This window comes from Watersipora subatra, chromosome 4 (assembly GCF_963576615.1).
Source record: "Watersipora subatra chromosome 4, tzWatSuba1.1, whole genome shotgun sequence".
In the NCBI taxonomy this organism is placed as follows: domain Eukaryota; kingdom Metazoa; phylum Bryozoa; class Gymnolaemata; order Cheilostomatida; family Watersiporidae; genus Watersipora; species Watersipora subatra.
The window spans coordinates 15,027,237-15,051,655 of NC_088711.1; the positions used below are offsets into that span (position 1 = coordinate 15,027,237).

The 24,419-nt window shown below is 35.3% G+C and overlaps 1 protein-coding gene across 1 annotated transcript in view; it reads right to left on the reverse strand.

Moving 5' to 3' along the window:
• Nucleotides 1–22,476, reverse strand: part of LOC137393964 (malignant fibrous histiocytoma-amplified sequence 1 homolog) — a 41,678-nt gene extending 19,202 nt beyond the window's left edge. Inside the window, exons 1-4 of the mRNA XM_068080680.1 lie at nucleotides 22,178–22,476; nucleotides 21,603–21,752; nucleotides 12,221–12,364; nucleotides 9,640–9,828 (exon numbers count right to left, since the gene is read on the reverse strand). Coding sequence (XP_067936781.1) covers nucleotides 9,640–9,828; nucleotides 12,221–12,364; nucleotides 21,603–21,752; nucleotides 22,178–22,476 — 782 coding nt within the window. The remainder of the gene's footprint in view (nucleotides 1–9,639; nucleotides 9,829–12,220; nucleotides 12,365–21,602; nucleotides 21,753–22,177) is intronic.
• Between the last annotated feature and the right edge of the window lie 1,943 nt (nucleotides 22,477–24,419).

Here is a 24,419-nt window from a genome sequence, read left to right on the forward strand (position 1 = left end):
AACCATACAGCGGATGACTGCAGATTCAAAGCAGCCACCTGCAACTTTTGTTCTAAACAAGGTCACATAGAAAGAGCATGCAAGAAAAAGAAATCATCTGCAGCAGAAAAACCAGTAAAGATGATAGAATGCACATCAACCAAGATGGTGAAACTTGCTGAAAACATCAAACTGGAGGGAGACAACTTCACACTTGAACTGGACACTGGAGCATGTGACAACTTCATCTGTAAATCAATATGGGAGAAGCTAGGAAAGCCAAACCTAAAACCTACTACAGTTAACTACAAATCAGCCTCAGGACATCTCATAGAGACGCTTGGCAGATGTGAGCTAACTGCCCAATTGGATGCACAGAAAGAAGTCAGACTACCATTTGTGATTGGTGCTGTACAAGATCTCAACCTACTAGGAAGAACTGCTATACAGCAACTAGGCATCTCTATTGATGACAAGCTACAACAGAACCTTGTATCAACAATCACAGAGAACCAGCCAGATGGGAGGTTACAAATCAAGTGTAAGGAGATGTGCAAAGAATTTCCAGAAATATTCAAAGACGAGCTAGGATGTCTCAAGAACTTTGAACTAGAGATAAACTTCAAACCTTCAACAAAGCCAGTCTTCTGCCGACCCAGACCAGTTCCTATTGCCTTGACAGAAGAGCTCAACCAAGCATACGAAGCAGGTGTAGCTAAAGGCATATGGGAACCAACTCAATTCAACCAGTATAGAACACCAGTTGTACCTGTACGCAAATCTACAACAGGTCAAGCTGCAGGGAAGATCAGAGTATGTGGAGACTACTCCAAGACTATCAATAATCAGCTAGAAACACATAGGAAACCTATCCCACTACCAGAAGATCTAATCAGAAAACTAGGTGGAGGCTATTGCTACACAAAGATTGATTTAGCAGATGCCTACAATCAAATATTGTTGGCACCAGAAAGTCAACGACGACTAGCACTATCAACACACCGAGGAGTACTACTACAGAAGAGGTTGCCCTTTGGCATAAGCTCAGCAGCAGGGTATTTTCAAGAAATCATGGAGCAACTGACACAAGACCTCCCAGGAGTAGCAGTATACCTAGACGATATACTAGTGAGTGGAGCCAATGCAGAGAGCCATCTACAAAACTTACGTCGACTTCTTCAAAGATTAGAAGAAAGAGGGCTCAGATGTAGAAAAGACAAGTGCTGTTTTGCTCAACCTACAGTAGAGTATCTGGGACACAAACTCACTTCAAAGGGAATCACTAAAGGAAAGAAGGCAGATGCAGTACAACAGATGCCAGTCCCAACAGACTTAACTCAGCTAAGATCTTTCTTAGGAGCTACACAATTCTACAGCAAGTTCATACCCAATCTGTCACAACTCACAGGACCATTGCACAAACTGACACGCAAAGGAGAGACCTGGAAGTGGGGCACTGAACAAGAAAAGAGCTTCAACAAACTGAAAGATATGCTATCAACTGATAGTGTCTTAGCACACTTCAACCCAGATCTTGACATTGGAATCTCATGTGATGCTTCAGAAACTGGACTGGGAGCTGTACTATTTCATCGTTATCCTGATGGAAGTGAGAGACCAATAGCCAATGTTTCAAAAACACTGACCAGCACACAGAGGAAATATGGACAAATACAAAAAGAAGCTCTCTCAATCATATTTGCTCTAAAGAAGTATCACCAGTACTTGTATGGTCGACGGTTTATCTTGGTAACTGACCACAGACCTCTTCTCACACTTCTAGGACCTACCAAAGGAGTTCCAGCTCTAGCAGCCAACAGACTAGCAAGATGGGCACTGGTACTAAATCAGTATGACTACACCATAGAATACAGATCTACCCAGCATCATCAAAATGCAGATGTCCTCTCAAGACTGTCAGTTGGACCTGATAAAGAGTTTGATGCAAGAGAAGATGACGATGATGTTGATACAGTATGCACTATTCACACTATTGGACAACAGCTCAACTCTACAGACTACAATGTTCTAGCAAAGGAGACAAAGAAAGACCCAACACTAGCCACAGTAATGCGCTACACAGCAGAAGGATGGCCTGGTAACAAAGAGATGAAGGAGACTCAGCTGTCACTCTTCCACAAGATCTCAGATTCACTTTCTATCACTGAAGGTTGTCTTCTATATGGCAACAGAGTAGTCATTCCTGTCAAGTTACAACAGGAAGTATTAAAGATCCTTCACCTTGGACACTTTGGAATGGAAAGAATGAAGAAGCTAGCTCGAACTGCTGTCTATTGGCCTCGCATTGACTCTGATATAGAGGGGACAAGCCGACAGTGCACTGCCTGTGCTGAACACCAGAAGCTTCCACAGAAGTATCCTATACATCCCTGGATGCTACCTGAGAAGCCATGGAGTCGTCTTCACTTAGATCATGCAGTGAACTTCATGGGCAGCCAATGGCTAGTGATGATAGATGCCTACTCAAAGTATCCATGCATACACAGGACGTCATCTACTTCTACCAGAGCTACCACAGACATCTTAGAGGAGATATTCGCACACTTTGGATACCCTCACACCATAGTCACTGACAATGCTACCAGCTTCACCTCAGGAGAGTTTCAGCAGTGGTGTCAAGAGAGAAGCATTGTTCACCTCACTGGAGCACCCTACCATCCAGCTACAAATGGCGCAGCTGAAAGACTAGTACAATCCTTCAAACAAGCCATGAAGAAATCGTCACTCTCACCTAAATCTGCACTACAACAGTTCCTGATGCACTATAGAAGGACACCACTTCCTACAGGATACTCTCCCAGTCAGCTGCTGAATGGAAGACAGATGAGATGCAAGATTGACACCCTATTGCCATCACCCGCACACATAGCACAGTTTCATCAATCCAGAGAAGTCAACCGATCGGCAGAAAAGACAGTTAGCAAGATACAAAACTACAATCTTGGAGCACCATGCTATGCCTTGTATCATGGACCTAGACGCAACAGACAACCTAGATGGGTTCCAGCCATTGTTACTAAGATATATGGAACTCGTAGTCTCAATGTCAAAGTGGTACCAAAGGGACCTACTTGGAGAAGACATGTTGAACAACTCAGACCAAGATACTCAACAGAAGAAGATCAAGACCCTGGAGATAAACCTGATATAACAGAGGAGACAAAACTGCAACTACCAGCCCCTACAACTGTAACAGAGCAACCTCCGTCTAGAAGAAGACCACGCAACCCTCGTCTACCTGATGGAGATGAGTATAGCAGAGACAAACCCCGAAGGTCTAAGAGAACCAGAAAGAACCTTTAGCTTAGTGAGGAGGTGTCATGCAAGTGCCAAGTATTACTGGTACTTTGCCAACAAACATTATGCTTTTTAGCTAAAGCTTTATACAAGCTAATATTATATAGTACTGTCTCATTATAGCTATTAATAATGCTTGTAGCTTTTTACAAAGCTTTTCTATGACCAAACATATAAATACTTGGGTTTTCTGTTATCAAATCAGTTGTCTCTGGAGTGTGCAATAAACCATTTCTCTAATTTAATACTCTATTTAATTGCTTCTGTGCAGAAACATAACAAAACTTTACATTAGAAGCATTTAATTTGAAATAAGCCATTTGTGCTTTTGATTTATATTATAGTTTGTATATGTACATGTATCTACTAATAAATGAGTAAATACATGGACTTGTGACAGTGCTCTGATAACTTGAACGCTCTGATAATTCGAACACTTTTGCTCGGTCCCTTGAAGTTTGAGTTATCCGAGTTTCACTGTATATTCAAAACTAGAAAATTATGAAAAGACAATTTTCATATCATTACAAATTTTTTTAGCAACCATCTTTGGGGCACCACACTTAGTTGACAGTTTCTTCGTTTAAAGAATTCAAGTTACTTGAAAGGAAAGATCTTAAAGTTTATGAGATAAGAAAAAGGTTTTCTTCTTCTTGCTCACTGGTTTTTGGGTAGATAAAATAAATTATCAGCAAATTCAAAAAGCATTGAAAAGCTTTATGACAGCCAAGGCTGCTGCTTACTACTTTCTATTTAGTTTTACCATTATAAACAATGCTAGTATGTAAAATAGACGTACTGAAATATATTTTTAGAAATATTTTCAACTTTTGATGTGTAGGTACACGTAACCCAATACCCCAAGATTTTGTCAAATATATTTCACGTATACCCAAGGTAGCAGTCTCCTTGTGATTGACTATCAACAGTGTGTTGAAGGTGAGAGAACAAAGTAGCTATTAAATAAGCTTTGCTACATACAAGAAATAAAGATATATTAGAAATAATTCCAAACCTTTCAAGGAGACTGGTACAAAACTGATTACTACTCAAGTAGGGTACCTATAGGTTAGTCAACTGTGACACACTGTATAACAATATTTAAACAAGAGTTAATCATATGGTCTCTAGACACTAAAAGAATAAATATTATCATAGATAATTACATACTTTTCAGGTAGAGCTGTCAAATCACAGGAAGACAGATTCAGCTCTCTCAACGATTTCAAGTTCCCAATAATATCTGGTAAACCAGCACTAAACTGATTACTACTCAGGTCTAGTATCTCCAGGTTAGTCAACTGTGATACACTATATAACAATATAAACAAGATTTAATCATATGGTCTCTAGACATTAAAGGAATAATAAAGTTTATCTTAAATAAAACTAACATTTTAGAATAAAGGATATTTAAGTGAAGCACAATTATGATCGAGCTAATAATTAATATAAATTCTCCACATTTAATAGACTGACAGCTTGTAGTTCTGAAGCTAATCATATACTGTATATATATTTATATATCTATATAAATACAGTCAAACATGGATAACTCGCCCTTGGATAGCTCGAACACATGGTTAACTCGAACGGTTCATACGCTCTTACTCTACATACGCTTAGCGATGGTCCTTTGGAAGCAAGGAAAAGCGAGGTAATCTTGGCATAAAATTCAAGAAAAATTGGCAAAATTGATCGTGGTTAAAACGCTCAAAAGAAAAAGATGTCTTTTCTTCTGAGCATTTCAACAGCGATCAAGTTTTGCCAATTTTAATCTGAAAAACGTCCTGGCAGTCACATCACCTAAAACAACAAACAAATCTCAAGTGATAGAAAAATCTCTATACTTTCTGGTAAAAAATTTCTAAACTTTACATTAGAAGCATTTAATTCAAACCAAGCCATTTATGCTTTTGATTTATATTATAGTTTGTATATGTGCAGGTATCTACTAATAAACACATGGACTTGTAACAGTGCTCTGATAACTTGAACGCTCTGATAACTCAAACACTTTCGCTCGGTCCTGTGAAGTTTGAGTTATCCATGTTTGACTGTACACTAGTGTTTTGATGTTTCCAACTACAGTGCACCCTCGAGATACGATGTTGATCCGTTCCAGGGTTGGCATCGCATGGTGAAAAATCTGTATGTAGGGGTATAGAGACCATTGTAATTATACAATGCAAACATCCCCTGGTAAAAATCGTCAAAAGTTTATAAAAAAGGTGTACATATTGACAATTAGCAACAAAATAGTGTGTTAACTTTAGTAATTACAGTTACCTACAGTAACTGTATTGTATTTAATGTGTTTTAATGGTTATGATCTGCAATAAAATGCAAAATTATAATGTGTGTACCAAATGCAGTACGTACGGAAAGGAGTCCTTACCTACAAAAGTTACGCATAACATAAACTTTGAATTCACTTCAAGTAAGTTTAGTTTGCTAAACCCACACTTGAAACTAAGTTTTAGTATGTATTTTGAACTATTTTACTGAATTTCAACTTTTTATTACAAAATTTTATTTTTCGGCAGTTCCGATCTTCACTTTCACTATAAAATTTAGCGGGTCTGGTTGAAACCTCTTTCAACCTAATTCAATAAGAAAGGCCAAGCGATGCAGTTATCGAAAGCGGCCTCTCGCACACTTGACCATTTAATGGCTACCGAAAAGAAAAATGAAATTTTATTTACTATACAGGAGGTATCTACCTTTGGAGTAACGTGGCTTTAGCTGGTACATGTAGCGAGTAAAGCAGAGAAGAGACAAACATGTATCAATGCTAATTATGTTGCTGTACGCTTGAAAATAAATTTAATAGGTAATGAATTGTAATTTTTTTAGCAGGTTAAAAGAAGTTGTCCATTCCTGTCCAATTTTTCTACTGGTTTAAAAGAAAAAATTTCTAGCTAGCTAACGCTTGTAAAAGGATCCAGAGAAGGTGGTACAGTAGTTTGTCTTGTATGAAATGTGCACAAGAATCAATGTAACCATACATACAAAGTTTGTTTGTATTTATACCCTAGAGGGCAGGGCTTTAGCAAGTTCCAGAAAGTAATGTGGATGCGTCAACTATCTTGAGTAGCTAGTTATATATGAGTTACATACATATGATGAGATGCATTTACGTAGTAGAGAACAGGCCCGACTGCAAATACATGGTTAAACAGGAAAATAAAACATGAAATCAAAATGAAATAAATAAAACATAAAATGAAATGAATAAACATGAAAAAAATCCTACACAAAGAAGATAAATAATGATATACATTACACACACATTGTTTTTATGTACCAGTTCACATTAGTAATTTAAACGCTTGAAATATTTCTGCTAATGTAGGTTTTTCTGTATCTTCTACTTCCTCAGCCTTCGCCTATACTAAAGGGTTGCTCCTCTTAAATGCTGATCGCGTGCATGGCCTTCCAACTCCTTCGAATCGTCAGCCGTAAGCTCCTCTTTGTGCTTGCTTTAATGGAGTTCTTGTTTTAATAATAACTGCAAATGTTGATTGGTTGCGACCATATTCCTTGACAATATTAACAATATGGGCGCTTTCTTCTTATTTATTTATGACCTCCAACTTTGTTGACATTTTTACATTTTTCCTTGAATAATTTTTCCTTCGTCTTGTAATGTTTGTATCGGTCTCAGATTCCATAGCTGACTAATTAAATATAGATACTTGTAGTTATATACGTATGCTGATTAAAAGTTTATAGTAAAAGAGAGTATAACGCTAAAAATGGATATTTGCTTTCGCTTGTGTATTTTACACGAAATTCCCACGCAGAATGCTGACCTGAGAGAAGTCGGTCATCGCGTCTTTTCTAAAAGTTCTGAAAATGTTTTCGGCGAACCGTGTTTCGGCATCTTTGTTATTTCGACGTGCGTTATGAGCATACCGACCGCCAAATTTTAACTCGGGCGAAACTTTTCTCAAAATCATATCATGAAATAAAATTTGTATAGTGAGGTGAAGATCTCACAATGTTCAACTTCGGAAGGTGAAAAAATCGTATATCAGGGTAATCGTATCCCGAGGATGCACTGTATGTAGGAAATTGTAAAAAAATTTTTATACTTGGCTATAGACTGCCAAATTAAATTTTCTGTTTTAAATGTATTAATATCTAAAACCAACAAAAAATATTGAACAATCGGACCAAGTTGATTTAATTGTTGAAGATTAAAAACAATAAGTTTATTCAGCTACAAATATAACAGGTTTCAAGGTATTGATAACTCCATACACAGAACTTCATTGAATGTTCATCGTGAACAATTATAAAAAATTAAATAGCTCACTATATACCTATTTATCTAATGATAAATCTAGGAATCAGTTTATAAATTAGCATATTGGTGACACAATTTATACTGTCGAGCTTGGCACAAAACCTTGAATGTTTTAATGGCGTTGAAAAATACCTCTACAAGTTATTGCTAGATAAAAAGACAGTTGAAAATACGTAAATATACCAAGCCCCTAACAAAGTATCACATTCAAAGAAATACATGTAGACATCTATCAATGTAATGAAAAGTGTGAAGTGCTGTATGACCTGACTAGTAGATGGTACATTTGAGTATTTGATAAGAGCCAGCTCCTTGGGATTGGACAATTTGGTATAATCTTCCAAAAATTCAGTTTCCAAAAAGATTACCAGATAAATTACGTGACCCTAGGTAAGCGAGTCAATGAGCATCGTATCTGGTGTGTCATTAAATAATAGTGGCTACGCACAAAACATTTTAATACAGGCAAACTCAGATAACTCGCCTTCGGATAGCTCGAACACATGGTTAACTCGAACGGATTTGTTTGGTCCCTTCCCACGCAATGATAAATTGTTTTAGATAACTCGACCTCAACATCATTAACTTAAACAGTTTTTTGCCTAACGGCTACCGAGATGGTTGTTATCACTTTAGAATATCACTTTATTCCAAGCCATAGAGATAAACATCAACTTTTAGTAGTTCTCAGGCGTCGTTATTACCATCATCGGCTAAATATTTTTGTTAACGACTTGTCTAAAAGTTTGAAAAACATCAAATTTTACCAAACATCCGCTTAGCGATGGCCCTTTGAAAGCATGGAAAAGCAATGTAACGTTGGATAAACTTGAGGTAAAATTGGCAAAATTAATATTGGTTAAAACGCTCAGGAGAAAAAGATGTTATTTTTTGCGCGTTTTAATAGCGATCAAGCTTTGCCAATTTTAATCTGAAAACGTCATGGCAGTCACATCACCTAAAACAACAAACAAATCTCAAATGATAGAAAAATATCTATACCTTCTGATAAAGTATTTAAAACTACATGAGAGGCCCTTTAACTTTCAACAAGCAATCCATGCTTTTGATTTATATAGTTAGTATATGTACATGAATCTACTGATAAATACACAGACTTGTGACAGTGCTCTGATAACTTGAACGCTCTGATAACTCGAACACTTTTGCTCTGTCCCGTGAAGTTTGAGTTATCCGAGTTTCACTGTATATTTATCTTAATATGCAAACCGGTTATACATAAGGTTTACAGCTTAGTAAAAAAATTTTTAGCAACCACCATTGAGGCACCACAAATAGTTGACAGTCGCTTAGCTCAACAATTTTATGTTCCTTGAAATGACAGATCTTAAAGACCAAATCTGGTATAATCGACCAGCTATTAAATACAGTAGGTATACAAAGTATATTAAATACAGGAAAGGTAAAATCATACAAGTAGAGTTCAACTTGCATTACTCTATGATGAACAGGAGCAGCATTAAAAAGCTTTATGATAGGAAGTGCTGTTATTACTACTTTCTACTTAGTTTTACTATGATAAACAATGCTAGTATTTAAAAATAGACTTAGTAATATATATTTTATAAATAATTTTCTTTTTTTAGGATCATACCTTGTATCTAATTGTTTATTGTTAACAGTATCTAGAATGTTTATTTTTCAATCACATCATTCAATAAGACTAAATGCTGACATCAACAAAACCATTTTATAACATGTACATTTTTGCTAAAGTTGAAGTATATGGTCTGCAGGCTTGTAGCAATTATTAACCAATCATACATTAAAGCTGAGCAATTTGAAAAGTACCTAAAATATGAAACAATTGAAACTGCTCATGCATTCCACTGTAGTTATATGTATTTATATATCATAACATATCATACTACACTATGGCCTGTATAACTAAGGCAGAGGGTAAACTGAATAAAGATTGAACAATTTTGTTCAAATAAAAGTGACTCAGCAGAAAAGTTTATAAAAATGTTTCACGAGATCTTGTAGATTATAATTACAAATCAACTTACCTTGGCAGATTAGACAATTTGCACTTGGACAGATTAAGCTGCTTAAGTGATGAAGGAAATGTAAAGTCAGCTGGCAACTCCGACAATGTTAACTCCGACAATGTTGATCCCCATCTATCTATGTCATCAGTGAAATGACAGCCTGACAGGTCGAGAATCTCCAAGTTGGTCAGATGAGAGAGTTCAGCGCTGTTATTAATGAAAGATGTACACATACCACTATTGGTGTTACTATATGTAATAAATAGCACAAACATACATGTACATAATATTACTAGTAGCTCCAGTGGTGGTATATTACAGTATTAGCATTAGTATTACTGGGCTGTGTTACAGTGCGGTATTACTATACATGCGCGTAACATTATTATATATATAAAAACAATTGCGTTTATCACCTTTTATATTACTAAATGTATGCAGTCAAACTGCTCCATGTGAAGCTCATATATTAAGAAGTTTCCTTTGTTTAACAGTTGAACACGGGGGAGAAAAGATTCCTATAGGAGTAGACTACAAATTATATAGTTCATTCCACTTGAACTTCTATAACAAATACTGCAAATACTTACACAGCAATACAAATATGTTTTATAATTTTATAAAACAAAATAAAAACTGGGACATAAAAAACTACATAGTTGTAAGTATAAATTAAACTAAAGTATATCTGAATAAAAGAAGTATTACTGTTACAAAAGAGATAGGGAAAATATGTGTATAAACAAGGAAGTGTGTAGATTTGGAGGTAGAGATGCAGATAGAAATATGTATAGACAATTTAGTCTAACATATATTAGATGATATTAACATTATATTAACTTATAACTTGTTACTAAACTATGTCTTTTAATTAGAATTATTACTAGTGTACTAACTTAAACTGTATAATCACCATATTATACTTTTTGTCAGCAAAAGCAGCAATGGTATGTTCAAAATTAATTTGCTTATAAAAACTTAAAACATGAAAATATTTACTCAATTTTACATACAATGTATGTTGAAACATTTGAATGTTGAAATGATCGTGAGTAGAAATTTCTATACAGAAAATGGCATCAATTTACGAATTTTAACTGTAATATTTTTGGTTCAACTGCAATACTTGTTCAGCAGCTGTGCAGAGGGGAGTTTGTTAAACTAAATTTAAATTTTTTAAAAGTGATTTTGGGTGAGGGTTTTCTACAGTTATTTATGCAGCTGACGATATTGTAACAATATTACTTATTCATAGATAGTCATGTGTATACAATTAGTTTAATATAATTATAATACCAGTGTAAAGAATGACAAGAAGAATGTGGGCTAAAGGAGATATACACAATTTACACATATTTAGGTAATTGTTCACAAAGTGAAGCATGAATGTATCACATACAACTGTACATCACTAGTTAGGAAGCATGAATGTATCACATACAACTGTACATCACTAGTTAGGAAGTATGAATGTATCACATACAACTGTACATCACTAGTTAGGAAGCATGAATGTATCACATACAACTGTACATCACTAGTTAGGAAGTATGAATGTATCACATACAACTGTACATCACTAGTTAGGAAGCATGAATGTATCACATACAACTGTACATCACTAGTTAGGAAGCATGAATGTATCACATACAACTGTACATCACTAGTTAGGAAGCATGAGTGTATCACATACAACAGTACATCACTAGTTAGGAAACATGAATGTATCACACACAACTGTACATCCCTAGTTAAGAAGCATGAGTGTATCCCGTACAACTGTACATCACTAGCTAGGAAGTATGAATGTATCACATACAACTGTACATCACTAGTTAGGAAGTATGAATGTATCACATACAACTGTACATCACTAGTTAGGAAGCATGAATGTATCACATACAACTGTACATCACTAGTTAGGAAGCATGAATGTATCACATACAACTGTACATCACTAGTTAGGAAGCATGAATGTATCACATAAAACTGTACATCACTAGTTAGGAAGCATGAGTGTATCACATACAACAGTACATCACTAGTTAGGAAACATGAATGTATCACACACAACTGTACATCCCTAGTTAAGAAGCATGATGTATCCCATACAACTGTACATCACTAGTTAGGAAGCATGAATGTATCACATACATCTGTACATCACTAGTTAGGAAGCATGAATGTATCACATACAACTGTACATCACTAGTTAGGAAGCATGAATGTATCACATACAACTGTACATCACTAGTTAGGAAGCATGAAATTATACAATGTCTTATTTTTCATTTCAGCCAACATCAGAAAAGAATAGGGTGTTCTTTAGATTATATTTTAAGAGAGTCAAAGTTTTGTGAATGCTCCTAAAACAATATTCTAACATCATTCATCTGAAGTGTTTAGTGAGAAAGTAGCTAGGTTATCCATTACTTTCAATAGTATGCATCTACCTTCCTATATATTCTATATATTGGCTGGGTGAATAAAATCTGTACTTAAGTATTGAGATGATGTAAGTTGTACTTTGGTATGTTTAACACACTTACAATTGAGTTGTAAACAAACATAAGTAAGTGACATACCAGCTTTTACTAACCTCAGGGTGGCTGGTTTCAAGAGAAACCGATTAACACTCAGGGTCTTGAGTGATGGAATTGTTGGAACCTTTGTAAGGAAGCGAGGATCGTGTTTAAGCGACAATGATACCGCCAGCTTTTCCAAATATTTAAACTGAGAAATGCTACAATGAAAATCAAAAATCATCATTACGAAAGGATCTAGTTTTAACATGTGATGGGAGAGAACAGTGTCTGCTTCCCTCCCCAGCATCATGAGAAGCATTCATCAGGTAAGCTGAATTGATAACTGCCAGAAATGGACACTCGAGTTAACATGCTTGCTCGAGTCAGCCTTAAAGGTTTACTTGCAACAAAATTCACATTACAGTTATTTGATATCAAAATATTCACCATGTCTTACTCTGTTGTGTTGTAGGTTCAAAATATGTGGAAATGTGTTTACAAGCTCTTAAAAGCCAAAAACGAACAGTTAATTGCAGCCATCACAAAAACGCCGTAGATTGGAATCGCTTTATTTTGATGACGTACTCTATGACGTAATCTACGGCGTTTTCTTGATGGCTGAAATTAACTGTTCGCTTTTAAGAGCTTGTAATAACATTTCCACATATTTTGCACCTACAACACAGCAGAGTAAGACATGGTGAATCTTTTGATACCGAATAACTGTAATGCGAATCTTGTTGCAAGTAAAACCTTTAAGCAACCCAATCTGTTACTTGATGTGCATCAAAGCGAAGATGTCAGTACAGTCCCTTGTTCTCAGCCGCACAAGTTCTTACAAGACCTCGATATCATTTTGTATATTTTATTGGTCAATAATATGTACAACGCAGTAATATAGTATAGCTCTATGATTTGCCTGCGCACTGACAATAAGCTTCTTTATAAGTTTTATTATAACTGCTAAATTATACAGTTCATTCTGCTAAAAAGCAATTATAATGACTCATCTTTGTACCTATACAAAATCTATGATCACGAACTACAGCGTTAACAGATCCACTCCAAACTTTGTCCCGATAAATTTAGGAAGTTATGTTATTATTTAGCAAAAATGAACTAGTTAAACAGTTTTTTCTTTACTCACAAAACAGCATAAAATGGTGGTTTCATTTTTATTATTTCTGGTTTAGGCAATATAAAAGCAATAATGTAAAGAGCAACCTTAACATATTTCTGCTGGTGAAATTTTTCAACACCAGTAGAATTAGGGAAATTCTTCAACACCAGTCAAAAATATCTTTGGTGGATCTAAGGACCAAAGATATTTTTGACTATTACATTTTGTATTAGATAATGCATGTCTGCAATTTGGTCAAACTGCAAAAATTGATGGCGTTTTTCTTTTGCAAGTGGTTTTACCAAACTACAAAAATATTAAACAGGCATTTTGTTTCTCAAATGCTTTGATTCATGTGCAGAATTTTTTGCCGATTCTAAAAAGCTTCAAGTTGAAATTATAAGATAGAACCTCTGCTTTTCTAACAAAAATATCGAGTGTATGTCAGCTTGAAATATTAAACATGACTTGAGTTGATTTTAAAAAAAGAAATCTGTAGTGAAATAGTTGATATTCGCTATACAAATAGTCAATGGACTAACCTCATGCGAGAAGCTAAATTAGCAATTGTGGGTAAATTATTATCTTTTATATATTGCCATAAGTCAATTTTTGGTCCGATTTGATAGACAAGTGATTTTGTTTTTTGGGAGAATTGAATTGAACTGAGTCAATGAAGGCAGGACAGCTAAAGTATTAAAAATTGAACTGTGGCGTTTTGCAATGAATTGTAAATTGAATCGATCCTTACACGACAAATGATGCTGAAGAATTGGGAAGTGAATTGATTATATTTTGATAAGAACTGAATCAGGTAATTTTTAAAGCCTTATAAACATCTCTGATAACTGCTATAATAATCTCAGTAACTATACCTCATTCTGTCCAGCTTGCACCTAAATACTGTTCAGACAAACGGATGATGCCAATCATAAGCGTCGACATAGATCATGATATACATACATGCATGTATATAAAAGTAAAGACGTTTGCCGTAAGTACAACGATGGAAGGTAATTATTACTGCTACGTACAGGGATCAAGACATGCTATGTTCATAACTCTTGATAGCACATATTGAGTTGCCAAACATTCACAACTTCTGTTCTGTGTTGCACTGATTGCAGAGACTCTCTGCTTGAAAAAACTCAAAACTGATATTCGCTGAAGGGGGTACCCAAACTTTATTACGTATGTACCGGTATATATAAATCAGGCAAAAAGACTTATTGATACAGAAAAAACAGTCACAACCTAATAAATAATTTTAAATCCACTCCATGTAGATGCTTTAAACAACCTTTAGATCACCAACTATACCACTAATTAAAAAGATCATACATAATGTCATCTTTTCTCCAGGCGTTTATGATATTTTATTTGATAATAAAATCGTATGTAATCTGAATCTCTGGACACAAGTAGGAAATTTAAACAGTTCCAGTTCATTGAGTATTCGCACTAAAAGTTTGTGAGAAATCTCTATGCTGATTTGCCTACCAGCTAGGTAGTAGTAAAACTTCTTGGTAGCTCAGCATATTGCCAATGTTTCTTTTTACACCTGAACGTATTGCTGTTTGTCTCCGTCATCAATTTAGAGGTAAACGCTACTGGCTTAAGCCCCACATCTGTCCTAAGGAAGATAGCAGCACCTAATCTAGGGATCTGCAACCTTTTCCCCTCAAAGAGCCATTTGGACCCGTTTTCCGCAGGAAGGAACGCAGTGGGAGCCACAAACCCCCTTTGATATTTTGCGTTAAAAAAAATTCTACAAGTAACGTTTTTGTTTAGCTTTTAATGCTTTTATACAATATTTACACCATAAAACGAAAAGGTGTGGCATGTATAATTATTTAACTGCTGAAAAAACAAAATTACATTTTTGCAAAGAACAATAAAATAGCTAATAATTACTTGAACGTAACGTAAAAATATTACGTTGTTTTTAAGGTTACTTTCAAAAAAGATTGCAGCATCATGTTTAATTCAGTCCTTCTTTTAATAAGACGTTGAACTTAAATTTTAACTGCAGTAAATGTGCTACATTTCTTCTGTGTGCTGTCATTTGGCGCATACGATGAGTAAGCTGTCAACCTGAATAATGAAAAACAATTTATTCAAACAATGACAAAATATGAATATATGCAAAATAGCCAGTTAAAATATTAAGCTATAATACTTGGTTAATGTGATTTCTGCTCCTGGACCACATCGCATAGCATCTGTACCTCGGGGCTGTATGACTTCACCTTCAACTTTACATGGGATCCCAAGCTGTCATCATTTTCAAGCGACAATGTTTGATTTAACACAATAATTACAATTTTTTAAATTATATTGCAAAATCTAGTGATAAAACTTTTATATTTTTTATGAATTATGTACTTATCATATGGTAAAAAAAATTAAAAGAAAAAAATGGAAAAAATCAAAAGTTGGAAGGAGTTTCAGGGGGGATGAAAAAACCGCATGTAGCTCCAGAGCCGCAGGTTGCCGACCCCTGGCTTAATCCAAATAAAGAAGCATCTGTAGACATTCAAGTCTCAGAATTCGGATTGAAGGGAACAAAGATAGGAAGATTTCACAGTTTCTCTTAGGTTCTGAAAATACTTTGTCATTTTCCATATCTAGTCATTATTCTTTGTCATTCTTAGAAGAAACTTCGGATTTTAAGTATCAACTGGCAAAGTTGAGAACTTTTTCAAGTAGTTCACTGCACCGGCAAATCCTTTCGAACTTGTTACCTATGCTGGAGTTATGAATTATTGGTAGCCTTTACCTTCCCTGGATCAAGATGGATTGTCAAATGTTGCATCTGTCTTTAAAAAAATGCATATTTTTTCATTCAGGGCAATCCCAGCAGCCATTAGCATGGTCATCACTTTTTTAATCTTCCGGAGATGATTTTCCATGCCAAAGCTGTGCGTCAAGATACATGGACATGTATTTTCCGTATGGCAGATGACTCCGTTTAGTTCTTTTAATACTTTTCACATTTTCCTATGATAGAATTCTGTATCATTATATTGAAATCTTAATTCTAAAATCAACTTTCTTTAGAATTGAGCTTAATTCTAAAAATAAATCTTTTGCATATGTACCTACCAAAATGTGTGGTACAAGTCGTCCATTTCTGAAAGTCAGGGTAAAGCCTGACCTGCCAATATCAGCTATTTCCATCTAACATAGAAAAATATTCGAGTTACCAAGAGCCACAAACATTTTATTAGTTGTTTAAGTAGGTGGTAGGCACATTTACTATAAAACCTCTAATTGAACGCCATGGCGCTCTAATTTTTTACTCTTTTTCTATAGTGGTGACCAATTGGAGGTGGTGTTCAAATACAGGCTGGCGATGTAATTTTCAAATGGAACATCAGAATTTTGGGAAAATAAATTTACCCCTATTACGGGCGAAGCGAATGTCACCTATACATATTCTGCTCTCTTTTTCCGGTGGAGTGATATTAAACCTTTTGGATGCAATAAATCTGCTAACTTACCTCCAACTTGTCAAAGATCTCTTAATAAATATGCATTGAGAAATCGAGAAATATCTTTACCAGTTGATATCTATGGCTTGCAATTGACATGCGTTGATATTATAGCATGTTTCCTTCTTTGAAATTGGTGTGGCATTTTTAATTCATTCTAAATTTTAAGAAATTTTTATTTTATATTTGCCAATGTTGCATAAAAACATTGCATTCCTTGATGTTTGCTACAGTTTGCAGCCAAAACTAGCTTTTTATGTGCAATAAAAAAGGAGTTACGAGTGTCGATCAATTGTATGATCCGATTACGGCGATGATGCTATTATATAATATGCTATTTGTAAGTTATATAATGCTAATCTACCAAATGCTACAAATATATATTCATGAATGAGTGACATAAACGAACCACACTTCTTGTTACATGCAGAAACAAAAATTAACGTTTTTAAAACAAATATTTTCATCGTTTGCTCGGATAGCTGCATTCTGATTGATGCTTTCGAGGGAACGAACATCATCTAGTTGTCCAATACCTTCGACAATGTCTTCTTACCTCAACTCTTCATTTGCACTGCTGAACTAGTCGATATTAGCGGCCAAACAATTTTTTGGCAGAGCCAAACTTTTACGTGCTGTATTTATATCAAATGCAATGCGTAAAAGTTTTGCTCACTAAACGTAATCTTTGATCCAAAACTTGCAAGTCATTTTTTTATACATGTACATCGAAGTATTAAGAAAACGTTCAACAATGAACTACTATTAGCCTGAGGCAGTTATTAATTATTTCTATGGTGTTGCTTTCAAAGTTGATCTTCCATTCCAATTAAAACCGGTTTTTATATATGTACATCAAAGTATCAAAGCCGCGTTAAACAAAGATGTAGGACCTATTTTTAGCCTGAGACCGTTATTGATTATTTCTATAGCATAGCTTTCAAAGTTTCAACGAAAAACGCGAAAGCTTTGGAGTTGGACATCGAGAGAATTGATTGTTATTACCCTAGGACACTTATATTTCGCTAGTATTTAGTTTCGTGAGTAGCTCGCAGAGTAAAATTTCGGAGCAACTTAATTTCGCAGCTCTGATGAGTGCGAAAATATAGTGATGTGAAAATAAATGCAGTGGAACAAACATAATTAGATTCCTCAGGTTCAGTTCACCGATAAAAAAAAATTTCAATTTGCGACTAGTTTGTAATTGTGAACCGCAGGTAGAATGGTGTGGGCAAGGTCGATAATGCAATTTGATCGCTTGCTGCCATTTGTTTCTTGGACTATCAACAGGCCCGTTTTCACTGGGACAGCTAGCTGGCCAGCTGAGCCGCCCCAACTTTTTGGGAATTTTTTACGGCAAGTGCAGTCCAGCTTGGATAACTCGTCCTCAGATAAAATGTAACATTTCATCTCAAACACAAGGTCAACTCAAACGGATTTGTTTGGTCAGTTCCAACGCAATGATAGATTCCTTCAGATAACTCGACCTCAACATCATTTATTCGAAAAGTTATTTGCCCAACGGCCATGGACGCGGTTTTTATCGCTGTGGAATATCACTTCATTCCAAGCCATAGAGACAAACATCAACTTCTAGTAGTTCTTAGGCATCATTATTATCATCATCAGAAGCAAAATATTTTTGTTAACGACTTTTATAAAGGTTTGCGGAAGATTAAGTTTTATCAAACACCCGCTTGGCCATGTCCCATCGAAAACGTAAAAGCCTCCAAATGAACTTAAAATAAAATCCGCAAAATTGATCTTTGTTAAAGCGCTCAAAAGAAAAAAGATGTCTTTTTCTGAGCGTTTTAACTGCGGTCATGTTTTGCCTATTTTAATTTAAAAAGGTCTCGTCAGTCACATCACTTAAAACAAAAGAAATCTCAAAAAATTACAAGTTATTGAAGAGGTGTCAGTGGTGAATCCAAACCTTTCCAGAGCCATGCTGCTTGTGTAGTACTGCGAGTGTCAGTGCATGTGTCTTATTTTCTTTCAACACACGGTGCTCACTGCATTGATTGATGTCCCCAGCAAACGATAATCTACTAATTCGTGTGCATTGACATCAAACTCCTATCATTATAAATCATTCTTAATGGGAAAATAATCATAATTAATTGCAAAATAATAACGTAATAAATTTTGACAGTCAAATTATTTTGTTGGTTTATATTTTAACGATGCTATAGTGGTCGTTAAAAACGTTAAAATAAATGTCATTATAAAATTCCATTCTACAGTATCAATGAACAAAGCTATTTAGTTTCGCTTTTTCGCTCGTTTGTTATGATAGTTTAGTTTCGCACATGAAACTTTCGTGAGAGGATGACACCGGGAAAACGCGAAAGTTAGCTGCCGCGAATACATAAGTGTCCTAGGGTAATGCAAACGATTCATTATTAATACGATTTTGTGGACACTTTTTATTGATCACTTGATATTATGGGTTCATATAAATCAGAGATTGTCAAAGTGGCTGTCAAATGGAGGTGACATTCAAATAGAGGTTGGCGCTCTATTTTTTAACCCATTTCTCGTAGTAGCAGTCAAATAGAGGTGGCGTTCAATTAGAGGTTTTACGGTAACTTCCTTGTTCAGCCATGTGAAGTCAATACATACTAATCTTGCGATTCCTTTTAGGAAGGACAACTCCGTTGGCACATCTATTCCTTCTATGATTCCTACCTTATCCAAAGGAGAACAACACATCTTAAAGAGCACGTCACCTCGCTGCCGTTGCTCCCCTTGACACAGCCTGAGCGAATGTAGTAAAACCACCATTCAACTCGAGTTTAAATTCTGATTTCCTCATACCTAATCACAGTATAAAACATCAACTACTGCAAAGACATTCACCTTTTTTCCTGCTGGTTTCCCAATAAGTGCTCTACTCAGACTTTTAATAACATAGTCTTCCTTATCATTTTAGACACGGATAGCATTTACACGGTAGCTACACCTTTGGTTACTAGTTGAATGTTGCTGGCTGCAAAAAACACTATCTTCTTTTTCTGAATGCAGCCTTATACTCTTCGTCATCTCCTCCAGAATAGCTGATACTTGAAATTTTAAAAATATAGCTAGGTTGTTCACTTTGAGTTTCACAAACCTAGCCTTTGATGCCTTGGTGATGAGTCTATGCTGTCCATGTTTACTGAGGACAGGACGTTTCAAAATGAACTGAGATAGAGGCTGTCCATTTGATTTTCAATCTCATCATTGAATACTTCTTTCTGCCTTCTCTGATTCTTATAGCACATCTTTGACTTGTGGTTTTTGCCATGATAGCAGATGGAAATGGGCACGAGGCCAACCAAAAAACTATCTTAACCCTTTGACTGACGCGTTACTCGTTGCGCCAAGTGCCACTTTTTCACTCAGAAATGCTGCATCTTATTTTGGCTCCTGCTCTGTTGTTACTTGTTTTAGCTAACCCAAACGAACAATATATCATTAGAACCTTTTCAACAACAGAGGAAGACCAATAGTACCTGACTTAGATGACCTTATTACAAACCAGATGATGCCAATTACTAAAAAGCATGTTTTTGAAAAAAAGTACAACTGCCAGGGCTTTAGTTCATATTCCATAAATGCTAGCCATTTATTTTACTGCTAGAAGTGTTAAGATAACATAAAAACAGTTTGAAAAAGCTAGATTAGTTAACACATATTTATATAATGTAGTATGAATAGAAAATAAATCGGAAGTGAAGCCCTAAAAATGTAAGGTTGACTAACAAATAAATTTGTATCGTTCAAGATATAATTATCGATAGCAAAGACCTAAAATAATGACAACTAGTGTTCCAAAAAAGGTTTTGAATTCAAACTAATTGACATTGTAATAACACTAGACAAAAAAACATCATACAAAAGCATAAGTCTTGTTTCGTCATCATCGTAATACTGTCACTTTGAGCACTTAAACCTCAAAACCTATCATAAAAATTTGTTTAATTTTTCAACCTTAGCTCGAAGCAGTGCATATTTTTCTCTGATAAGCATGAGGAGCCTGTTGGTCACCTGTGATAGTCAAAAATGCTGCAGACACTGTTCGCGCAACTTGACAGAAAGTATGGGTCATATGATCAGATTACGACTAGATGGTTAGACCAGACTGAAATGATACTGTAAAGTAGCGAGCATTTTTGATACAGGCTTTCCGGTAAAATCCTGAGTATTTGTCATTAACTAGTGCTACGAGACAATTTATATCGAGCCTTTTATTTCACGTGATAACATCACGTGTCAAAACAATAACCACAATGTTTGAGTACGTCATCGAAATAAAGAGATTCCAAACTACGGCGTTTTCATGATGGCTGCGATTAACTGTTCGTATTTGAGCTTTTAAGAGCTTGTAATAACATTTCCACATATTTTGCACCTACAACACAGCAGAGTAATACATGGTGAATCTTTTATTATCAAATAACTGTAATGTGAATTTTGTTGCAAGTCAACCTTTAAGCTACACATCATAACCTCTCATGCAATCATAATCTTCAAGCGTGCTAGTAGTAACTAATAGTATTTTTGCAAGCTCTTTAACCATGCGTATTTTAAAGGGTGTAATAAGTAGGAGTACAATTATTCATTAATATTGTCAGTTGGACGAGTTTTGTAATAGATAGTATGTCTGCCTGCAGAACTGGAAGTTCCGAGTTCAGATCTAGCACGAAGTAGATTTTCCGTTCCTAGAACACTATCACTATAGCTGGACCTACGGATGACAGACAACCAACACTGAGATTTATAGATGCAGAAGTTAAAACCTGGAAAAGGACATTTTAGCCAAAATACATTGAAGTAATCATAAATTCCTTTAACTCTTACTGCTCTGCATACTTTTCAGGTGGAGTGTTGTCAACTTGAAGATGTAGCTCCTTGAGTGACGGGAAGACTTTAGATAGCTGATCCAGGAATTCATCAGAAATATGTCCGGATACAACCAGACACGTTAGCTTTAACAAACCACCTGGATGTCTACAATACAGCATTACAAGTAATGCATATGATTATAGCTAATGACTTATATTCTGATCCTAGTTGTGATTGTTGCTAGTCTCCGGTATTATACATGTGATAGATAGCATGTGCTATACATGATAGATAGCATGCGCTATACATGATAGATAGCATGTGCTATACATGTGATAGATAGCATGTGCTATACATGATATATAGCATGTGCTATACATGTGATAGATAGCATGATAGACAAAGATTTCTAGTAAACAAAGTTTTATTTAATAAAATACCTTGGCATGCAACTATTATCATGAGAAAAAATTATGTAAAAGTTTTTGCTAGACAAAACCAGTTATATTTGTAATATTTTTATTGCCTAATGACTTACCATGGCAAAGATCACATAGAAGAGGAATGCTAATGGATTACATTGCACTAACCTTTCTAACAACCTTTCAATATTGTCAATGCTTCGCTGAGTTATCGAAAGATGTGTTAGATCAGGTGTGAGATGGAATATTTCCGAAGGTAGCTCATGTGTCTTTGTAAGATTTAAGTGTGTGATCACACGATTATTGAACTCTGCCTCTAACTGGTTCCGAGTGTAATATGCCAATCTTGGCAAGGAACTGTAATCGCAGTCCAATGTTCCATCCCTGAATGGCAGCCAATCTGAGAGATCATTGATCTCATCATTTTCATCCCACCATGACAAATAATACCTTGTATCTGAAACCATTGAACCAACAGATCAAATGTAAAGTATTAGCTGATGTTGCAGTTGTAAAGAACAGAGTTTATGATGGAAAATGCTTAAACCATAATGATTGAAGGGATTTTAGCTATATTGTTAAACCATAACTGTCACGAACAACTTTTATCGTATTTACTAGGTAAATCAGACACGCTGATTCCGAATTTGTACTCAAAATAAAGATTAGTCCACTAACTTTCAGAGTAATGAAGGCTTTTTTACAGCGTTTTCATATCGGTCTCGAAAACAACACGATCGGCATAACAAGCTCCGCCCATAAATACGTGACGTAACCTAGTTTTTTAGGAACAGAAGTTACGTAGGGATGGTTAAGTAACAAGCTACGAGCAATTTTAAATAGTTTATATACCTTTCATAAAAAAACTGAAATTATTTTACAGGCTGGATTTAGATAATAATGGGTTTTAAGACACCAATCTCTATTCTTCTAAATTGGACTAAACATTCCTAACTTCCGTTCCTGAAAAAGCTAGGTTTCGTCACATATTTTTGGGCGGAGCTTGCAATGCCGATTGTGTTGTTTTCGAAGCGGATATTGAAACGCTTTAAAAAAGCCTAAATGACTTTGAAGGTTAGTGGACTAATCTTTATTTTGAGTACAAAATCGGAATCAGCGTGTCTGATTTACCTAATAAATATGATAAAAGCTGTTCGTGACAGTTATGGTTTAACAATATAGCTAAAATCCCTTCAACATGACTATGGTGTGATATGATACACTCTGATGAAGCTCTATAAAGTTTTACAACTATAAATCGTTCACCATTTAAGTAAATAATTGATATAATTGATAAAAGTGGAGATAAAGAAAAAAATGAAGATAAGAAAGGATAAAAGTGGTAGACAACTCCCTACTTATCGTAAGCCATTCTTAATACGTACTTAATTGCTAACTTTATAAACAGCAAAAAGCTGGTTGGCTGAACATTTATCAAGATCTTACTCTCTAAAAAGTTCACTTTTTTACAAAGACCTTACTTCAACACAAGAGAAAGGTGAAGTGGCTCTACTGAGCCAAAAATGATAGCCATTTCTATATCGAAGCTCTGAAACCAACTCATCTTACAAACTCACTAGCCTTCCTGCTGCTAGATGTGTTAGCTGGTGTAACAGGCTTACATATGAACTCAGCTGTAGGCTGAAGCCAGCAAGTGTGCAAAAAGATCTTACCTAACTGCTCCAACTTTTTATTTCACCTATTACGCATTCAAATTAGCTATATGGTCAGAAGTACATCAGAACATCTGCCTTAAAACAGATGGTTTGAAAAACGGTGAACAATACAATACATAAATTAAGGTAATCTAAACTAAACCTAGTGCAAATTAGAGTAAATTACATCATGTATTTCCATCACTCTCTCCTCCACCAACTCTGAGCAAAGTTGAACTTGAAATTCTATTTAAAGATGTGATTGCACTATTGAAGTCATTCAAATGAAATCAAGACCAATATAAGGCTAAAACATAAGCTACAATTTGATGTAATTTTTGTCTTTGTAGACTAACCTTTTCCAGAGATATAAGCGTTTGAATGAGATCCCTTTTTGAAACGCTCAGATTCAGGCGGGAGCTTTATTTGTGATGCGTATAGTGAGCGTATGTAAAACAGACCGTGAGCGATAGATATACTATCTCTTCTTTAGCCAATCATCAGCACAAAATTTTTATATCGGTCATAACAAATGTTATCGCTAGTAAAATGCATTGTCCGTGATATCGAACATTCTCGTCGTTAGGAAATTTATTGAATTGATAAATGGCACATGCTGCGTCGACTCGTTTAATTGACAAAAAACAGAATTTTAACAATGCTTCTAGTTCCATCGAAAGTGACTCAGAGTTTTCTGAGCAACAGGTGGTTAAAGTTTGGGGCAGACTGCCTATGATTGGGGCTGACAGACGTCA